An 8,956-nucleotide genomic window follows, 5' to 3' on the forward strand; every position below is an offset into this window, starting at 1 on the left:
GTGCTCCGTCCTGCATTATCCAGCCGGTTCTTCCCACAGCGACTGGCTTTGCTTTCGAGTGGGCTTTCTGAAGAGGTCAGCACCCTGCAATAAGGTCTATCACCTCGTGCTAGTTTGAAACAGCAAAAGGGAGGGGGGAAAAAATCTACCCCCGTGTCTCGTTAGACTGGTTTTCACTTAGGGAGCTGCTTTGTATTGGGCTGGTGATACCAGAGGACTCGTACTTGCCCTGAGCATCGTGGTGGAAGTGTCTGCATCACTCTAGCTGAGGGCAGTGTTCTCTTCTTGCTGTGCAGTGGAGTAAAAAATGTGAAGCGCTTGAGATCGTAATGAGATTCTGTAATCACTTGTTAAACACGTCGTGGTGCTATTGTTAGTGTTTCGTGTTATGTGAATGGTACTATGAAATAGATGTAGTTTCTGTCCTGAAAAACTGTGTAATGGATGATGGAGAGAAGTACAGCAGTGGAGGCAACTCGTGTTCCTTTTGTACCGTTCTTATACAAATCGTGCTGCATAAAGGCAGTGTTAATTACAGCATTTTCTTTCTTGAGTTTGATTTTTGCAGACTGAAAAATCCTTTAAAGGTTTCTTGTGTTTCTTATTCTCACAGGCACAAAACTTGGTCGATATCTCTATATTGCACTTTTCCTTCTCCAGGTGTTTCCTTACTCTTTGTACACGTCTCTTAGCCCAAGCGTGCCTCCAGATCCTCTGAACTTGCCGCCACGGTCATTGGGCTCTTGGCTGTTGGGCTTCTCTGAGCGAGCAAGAGAAGCTTGCTGGTGTTCAGAATCTGGACTTCTGCTGCTATTTAGTGTTTGTGGACTCAGCGTGGCATGTAGTTACAGACTGGGGGGTGCCATAACCAGTCCAGCTAGACCTTTGTCTCTGAGGGTTGTTACCTGCTGCCTGAGGACCTGCCCAGATGTCTATCTCCTGGGCTTACGCCTGGGGCAATGACATTGACGAAAGAATTCCATCAAAGAGGAGATAGTTGCTCTTGTTTTCTGTAAAGTGTGGCCCTCTGTTTTAATATTTTTCCTCCACTGCTTCTAAGTTGGTCAAATTCGTGTGGGTCTTTAAAGGGACTGTTGAGAGTAACTGCTTGTCAGCTTTACAAACTGCCCTCCAACTCTGAGTCATTGACATTTGTTTGAGAGTCATTGGACTCGTTTTAAGTTTGCATGTTTCCATCATTCTGAAAATCATACGGTTTGGAAAAAATTCAGCCCAAGCAAGTGAAATCTCACAAAAACCCCTTGAAGCAGTTGGAAGCAGGGGATGGGGAGCTTGGGAGACACATAATGTCAGTGCCACCAGCACCCCAACCGGTACTGCTCCTAAAACATCTCCAGCCTCTGTCTGTCAATGGTTTCCTTCATCTTTGTCCTCTTCTGTTTTTATCATCTCCCAGCGAAAGCCAAATCCAAATGCGGTGCCACGTTCTTTCCCTGCGCCAGCGGCATCCACTGCATCATCGGCCGGTTCCGCTGCAACGGCTTCGAGGACTGTCCCGACGGCAGCGATGAGGAGAACTGCAGTAAGTGTGAGCCGGCTTGCGAGCGAGGGAGCTGCTCTTCTTTCGGCTGATTAAGACTACTTAGAGAGGAAGCGTGCGTTAGGCTGTGGTTTGAGTCAAATATTCTCCCTGTCATTTACGGCTCAGATGATCCTTGTGCTTTTCTCTTTGTAAATGACAGTCTCCTTTTATTATTTTTTAAGGTCCAGGTCAGTCATATTTTGTATATAACTCCTGTACAATACTTCAAGCCCCTCTGTAACTTTGACATGAGGTTTAAGCTGCGTGTTTGAACAGTTCTTCTCTGCTTAAATGTAACTCAAATTAGGCAAATAGTAAATATGACATAAAATTGTTTAATTTGTATTCACCTGTTTCCTGTCACTGAAGAATATGACTTACTTGTTCATCAGCAGGTTCAGGTTTCTCTGTTTATACGTGTCCTCAAACAACAAAAAAGCCAGCTCTGGGGTTATTTAGTGAAGCAGGTTCTTGGAAGGAGGAAGTTCTCGCAGTCCGACGTGCCTGCTGACACACGAGCGTGAGCTGCTCTGCAGCAGCTTGCAGGGAAGTCGTAGCAGAGGGATCATCCAAAGTACTGCCTGATTCGGGCTAACCCCCCCTCCCCGCGTGTGGCTGCGCAGAGCCGTTTGCATCAGTCAGTCTAGCAGGGTGTATCGCCGCCGTACGGAAAGGTCACGTTCGATCCAGCAGCTCTGTCGCTATTATTGGGAGCTGGTAAAAGCGTGGGTTTGTAGGCGGAAGCTTGCAGCAAATACTTGCTCGTTCTCTTGTTGGAACATGCTGAGATTTTTCCTTTTAATGACATTTAAAGGTCAGGAGGAGGACAACAGACACCAGCTTTCAAAGATAACAAAAGGGGTGAACTTCACAGTGATCTATCACTGTCTGCTTCTGGGAGGACGTGCCTTTCTCGTTTGCCTTCCCCCACAGCACGAACATCTCTCTGTTGTTGGCCTAGAGGGTCTGGTTTGGGCCCTGGGAGGACTGTGGCAGGCAGACAGCACTTCTGCGGAGAGAAAGAAGGTTGAAGGCTGAGGAAATTATGTTATGCTTTAACAAGTGGACTTGAAAGAAAGTCCTTTGAATATCCCTGAGGTGGTGGACTGACGAGCGGAATGTCTCAACTGGAAACTGAATTTCCCAAGAGCTTGTAGTGTGTAACTCCAGCGGGACCTCACAGCTGATGAGAACATGCTCCCCAGGTCTCTGTACCATTAAAGCACGTGCTTGATCTTTTCTAGCAAGTCCAAGTGTCTAGTCCTGGTTTTATTTATGTAGAGGAACAACACTGCAGGGCCTGAAGTGACCTGGAAAATCAATGTGCTGTGCAGGTGTGCAGCAGTTTCAGGCCGAAGGAGATTTAGCGTGTTCGTGGTAGAGGTGCTTCTGGGGAGCTGGAGGAATCGGGAGCGTCTGTTACATATATACACTGCAGGTTATAGGCACGGCAGACTGTAAAGTTTTATGTTGGTGGGTTTTTTTAAAGACTCTTTAAAGGCAGCTCTTACTTTAAAGAATAAAAAATAGGAATCCAGTTAGTGTTTGAGAGCTGTAATCCCCTTTGTTACTGTGGCAGAGAAGCACTTTGAAGCAGACAAGGCATCCAAACAGCTTTTTTAAGGCTTTCAATTGGAAAGATGCATTCCGTTTCAGTCGCCTCATTACCAGAAGCTGGCAGGAGTTCAGAGAAGAGTGCCAAAAATGATTAAGGGACAGAGATTGATTTATGAGGCGACATTAAAAACTCCTAAATTATGCATATCTCAGCTGAGAGATGACTAGGTTGGAGGATAAGGCTATGTATGCTGTACACGAAGGGTGCAGGCACTGTTCAGGGAGGGATTATGCAGTTAGGTGTGCTGGGCTGCAGCTAAGAGCAGAAATTCAGAAAGAGAAAACTAAGATGAGGATGAAGGAAACCTTGGGTAGTGAGATGCATTGAAGCTGGGATGTAATCTGCCAGGAGAAGTGGTAAAAACTGCACTGCTTGAAGCTTTAAGTGCAGCCGGGCGTAGCATCTCACGGCGTATTTCCTGCTGGGTTTGGTGTGAGTGGGAAGGCTGCTCCACCTAGACGAGCCTCCTTCAATACTCCTCTGGTTTGGCTCTGCGTGCGGCGCTGGACCTCATGTCAAAGGGCTTTCTGGGTGCTACTGCCACTTGCGTGTTACCCTTAAAAAGGAGTTGAAATTCAAATGCTAAGACACTGAGAAATGTCAACGTTGAAAACAGTGAGGAGAACAGGGAAGGTGGAAAAGGCAGCAGCAGAGGTAAATAAAACACGGCCTGGCAGTTCTCAGCCAGGGTCCCTGGCTAGTAACGTGAAAGTTGAGGTCAGCGGTGTTTAGGAAGCAACAGATGGTGTTTATGACAGACAGTGCTCCCCGCCACGTGGGAGCGAACGCCGAGCACCAGCAGTGATCGTGGCAGGGACTCTGGTGAAGGGGAACAGAAGGCTCATCACAACTGGGGGTGGACTGACTCTCTGCTCCTCTTGCATGAACTAGAAATTCCTGCTCTCTGTTCAGAGGGACCAGGCTGGTTTGATTGCCAAGTTACTCCCACGTACTTGGCGAATTGACCAGCTGTCGAGTTGTGACCTGTTGTCGTTGGTCGCTTCACGGCTATTTGACTGCCTGGGCAGGGGAATCTCTAACGAAAGATCTCACTCTCTCTTTTCGCAGCAGCAAATCCCTTGCTTTGCTCTACCGCCCGCTTCCACTGTAAAAATGGTCTTTGCATCGATAAAAGCTTCGTGTGCGACAGTCAGAATAACTGTCAAGACAACAGCGATGAAGAAAGCTGCGAAAGCCCTCAAGGTAGGCACAGGGGTTTATCCTCTTCTGCAATATTAAACCAACTCCAATTAGCGTGGAACGGGCTCGCTAGAAAATGTGATTCCATCGGCTTGCTCCGTGTTGGCTAGAGCGGCGGCTTCCTAATTCTGCAGATAATGAGAGTGAAAACGCGTGGAGGGTGTGAGCGTGTGCGTGCATACATTTCATTCTGCGTGCTCAGAAGACTGGGACCTTTTTCAGAGTGGCGCAAAGGCACTTTTGCGGGAGGTGCTTAGAACCTGTGATCCAGCACTCACTGGAGCCGCTGGGAATCCCTTTAGTGACTTCTGTGAGAGACAGGTTGGACCCGGGGGGATCAGTAATCAAACCTCAGTCTGAAGTAGTTCAGCAGTCTGTCAGTTTACCAGATGAGTAAATCTGTGTGGACTTAAAGCTTTAGATCCTCGTTGCTCAGCCACTTCCCGAAAGGCAAGTTTCACTGCAGGACGAGTCTATGGTGAAAGAATTTAGTCCAGCCCTTCCTTGTTTCTGTATTTAGAGAAAAAGTGGAGAAGGGAGAAAATTTTGGTTTGAAAATTATTGTGTATTGGGTCTTGTGAGAATCTTGAGACACTCTCTTGACATTGTTTTCAACTTACTCTGTGTCCATATCTAGTGCTGCTCAATTTTGGTTTTGTAGCTTAGTACCAGAGTATTTTATGGAGTATAAATATACTATAGTATTTTATGGAGTATACATGAATGACTTGAGGTTAACAAATGATGGCCATTGGGCATCAGCTGCTAAACATTTTAATGCCCAAGTTACCACTGAGAGATCAGAGCAGGCAGAAAAGGGGAGATGGTGGATTCCCGCAGGGGAGACACCGTGTGCTTGGGCCTGTAGAAAGCTGGATGCATGAAAAGGACAAAAGCAGAGCGTGAAGGAGGAAGAAATTCAGGAAGCTGAAGGAGAATGTCTTCAATATCTGGCTGTGCTGATGATTTAGTCCTTTGTGGAAGAGAAAATAATTCGGAGCTTAACATGATAATAAACACTCTTGACAGCTCACAGGGGAGAGGCAAAACATGCAACAGCAATGCCAACAAGACAGGGATAGCAATGGCTTGTGACAGTCCCTCCTGTGCCATTCCTCTGCCGACCCCATGAGCTCTTCCCTTCGGCCCGTATGGGAGGGCTGACGAGGTCATCCGGGTAACTCGTCTGCTTGCTTGGGAACGAGCTCTGCTCACATCGGAGTCATGGGGAGGGGGGTCTGGCCTGCCCCTACCCTCTGTCTGGGGGGGCAAAGGGACTAGCACGTGTGTGTTGCTGCGAGGGCTGAATTGTTTTTCACTGCGGGTCTAATAGGATTAATGCGGGTGGTGAGGTTTCTTGTTGGGTTTCTTACTCTTTTTTTTTTTTTGGCTGCTGAAGCTTAAAGCAGCAGTGTTCTTTTCCAAGGTTGGGATGACTGCTTCCTCCGCAGATTAATTGGCTGGATTGCCTCCAGGTTGTTTGTTGTCATGACAATCTGCTTTTGGAAGTGGCTGTCAGGCTCAGGAGAAGAAAAGAGCTGTGTTTCATGAAGCCGTTACTTTTGTCTTTATCTCTGGTCCTTCTGGAAAAGTCAGATTAGTAAGAGGGTTAAGCAAAGTAATTCTGTCTATTCTATGCTTGAAAACAAGGAGGAAGGAACTCTTTCTTATTGGGACCAAAGCAGCACTGGTTTGTGGGCTTGCTTTATTAAAAAATAAAAGAATCCCAGTCCGGGGTTGGGAATGAGGAGTTCCCAAAGCGAAATGCTGGTTGAGGGGAGGGCGTGTGGTTGCCTGTGCCCTCTGGCAGCTCAGAGCCTGCCTGAATTGCCCTTTCACTGTCTGTAAGTGGACGATGCTCGTGTACCTGCTTTCAAAGAGAGGATTGAGCAGGGTAATGTGCTCAAGCTTCCCATCTGAATGTAAATGAGATTCCCTCTGGAGTCTGCAGCGATGGGTATGTCTGTCCTGGCTTCCGAACACACCAACCACGCTGTGTTAATGAGAATTAGAGGCTGCTGTGGACAGTCTTTCATCTCTCACAATTCTTTCTACAGCAGATCTAATTACGATAATTAGAGTGAGGTTTGTGTTAACACAGTACCTGGCCATTACCTGCAACTCCACGTGCTTAGGGACAGGGCAAAGCGAATCTGTACAGTCCTATAAAACCAAGACAGAAGGTTCTCTTCCTGCTAGCTGGGTTAACCATGTCGAATGCGATAGCTTTAGTTTGGTGTAATCAAGTGTAGTCTAACATACGAGATTGCCCTCGTGTGCTGTTTTTCTGTCTCAAAATGTGTTGATTTAGGTCACTAAGCTTCTGAACCACTGTATGATAGTGTCATTATCCCTGTTTAACAGATGGGGAAGAGGGGACACAGCTTGGCTCAATGAAACACTCCCAGGGTAACTCCCTGGCTGGTAGGAGGAGAGTTTCATCCGTGCCTGTCTGCTTCAGGGTGATGTTGTGAGGCTTAATCAATGTTTGCAAACTGTTTTGAGATCCTATGATAACATGTGGAATAGAAGTGTGAATTATTAATTAGTACTTTGCTCTCCTTCTGCTTTCGGGTATACTGACAAGCTTTTTAAATTAACACCTCTTCCTACTCCTCCATGAACTTCAAAGGCCTCCTTTATCCCGCTGTCATTGCTGGAAAGCTCCGGTAGCAGATCGGTTTGGCTTGTGTCAGATCCTCCTTCATGCATAAAGACCCTCTCAATGAAGAGGGGTCATTCTGCAGGCTAGGAAAACAGAACTGTGACCCCCTGCTGAAAAATGTGTTGACCTGGCTTTGACATGGAGCACTTCAAAATGTGCCATCCTCCATGAACGAGAGCTTTACTGGCGAGCTGCGATTTAAAATGTGCCTGGAGCCAGGGGTTTATAAAGATTAATTTTAGTCAGCAGTAGGGACGGATTCATTTGAGGTGAGGGAGGTGGAGGCTCCGGTGTTTAGTTATGAAAACAGGAGAAAGCTCAAATTTGTGACAAGTTCCCCGCCCTCCTTTCTCCTTATCACTTGTCACTGACTGTGTCACATCTTACAAAGGTTTGTGTGTCGTGGGGAAAGTGTCAGTTTACAAACTTGAACGGTGACAATTTAGTTTTAGGATTGAATGGAGGATAGATGGAGGCCGGAGGACTCTGAAGATGCTGCGGGGACTGGAGCATCTCCCTGATGAGAAGAGGCTGAGACCTGGGGCTGTTCAGCCTGGAGAAGAGAAGGCTGAGCGGGGATCCCATCAAAGGTGGGCACAAACAGGAACACAGGCGGTTCCATCTGAACGTGAGGAAAAACTTGTTGACTCTGAGGGTGGCAGAGCCCTGGCCCAGGCTGCCCAGAGAGGCTGTGGAGTCTCCTCCTCTGGAGATTCCAAACCGGCCTGGACACCATCGTGGGCACCCACTTGGAAATGCCTGCTCCTGTTCTGTGCTTAATGGATCTTAATCCAGGAAAGTTCCTCTCCCCATACACTTTTTTTTTCCTCGTATTACTTCAAGATCTCTCTCAATGCCTCAATTTACTGACAGGGCTAATCACTCACAGCAGCTACTCTGGGTGTTCTCCTCGGGCCAGCTTCCCGCTCTGTGACAGGCGTCCACTCCATTGGAAGGGAATTCCTCATCGTTAATATTTTTCAACGAGCATGTAAATCTGATCAGCTCTAGAACTGTATTTAATTTATTCTCTTAGTTGCTTTTTACCTGAATATTTCTTCACAGTGCTTCCTCGAGTTTCTTTTGCACTTTTAGCGTAGAAAGCTTTAACACCAACACAAGCGATATTTTTTTAGATATTTTAATTCAAACTCATTTTCCTCTCATGGCTCTTCTTTCCTTCTAAGTTTGTTCAATACCTTTATTAGCTTTAACCCCGTTGCCTAGGAAAGGGGGCTTTGCTGCTGCAAGTCTGTATTCACTCTGTGGAGTCTCAGCTCCAGTTAGACTCTGACATTTCTAGCTCTGCAGTTGTTAGTAAATAGTCCCGTTGTGGTCAGATTATAAACCAGATGTTTTGCAAGTGTCCTGAAGTTGATTCCCACCCCATGTTTCTGCAGTGAAACTGAAAAATCTGACCCCGCGTTGAGGAAGTGAGAAACAGTTCGGTAGGTTGACTTGTTAAAATGAATTTTTAAGTGATAATATAAATTCTGTGATGATGATTTCTGTGGGTTTAGGTACTGGTGAGATTTAAGTTGTAAGGAGACTGGCTGTACTGGTAAACAGTGTGGCCCATTGCTGGTGTTTGCATGATGGAGTCTCAATGCAAAGTGGGGTTTAGAACTGCCAGCCAAGCGGAACAAACATATTCTAAATTTCATTGAAATACCGCAAAACCTAATTTATGAAACACAAACAGCTCCCAGAACATCCTGCTCTGTGCGGAGCTCGTAACCAGCCCTTGGCACGTGGCACTCAGAGATTCCCAAGTGCTGTGGTACCACTGCGACATCCCGGGGCATCACGCTCTGACCCTGGCTGCGTACGTGTTCTCTTTCCGAGTCCCTCTGACTCGTTGACTCGCTCTGTAAACTGAAGCTCATCTTCAATTATTGTGCATCAGCCTAGCCCAGAATCAGCCTACAGC

At 46.8% G+C, this 8,956-nt stretch overlaps 1 protein-coding gene across 1 annotated transcript in view; it reads left to right on the forward strand.

Moving 5' to 3' along the window:
• The window catches only part of LDLRAD3 (low density lipoprotein receptor class A domain containing 3), a gene marked incomplete at its 5' end in the record, with an annotated part of 63,971 nt that overhangs the window by 14,902 nt on the left and 40,113 nt on the right, over positions 1-8,956 (forward strand). The window contains 2 exons of the mRNA XM_010139283.1: positions 1,418-1,543; positions 4,230-4,364. Of these exons, the coding sequence (XP_010137585.1) occupies positions 1,418-1,543; positions 4,230-4,364 (261 nt within the window). The remainder of the gene's footprint in view (positions 1-1,417; positions 1,544-4,229; positions 4,365-8,956) is intronic.

This window comes from Buceros rhinoceros, unplaced genomic scaffold (assembly GCF_000710305.1).
Source record: "Buceros rhinoceros silvestris isolate BGI_N320 unplaced genomic scaffold, ASM71030v1 scaffold7257, whole genome shotgun sequence".
Taxonomy (NCBI): Eukaryota; Metazoa; Chordata; class Aves; order Bucerotiformes; family Bucerotidae; genus Buceros; species Buceros rhinoceros.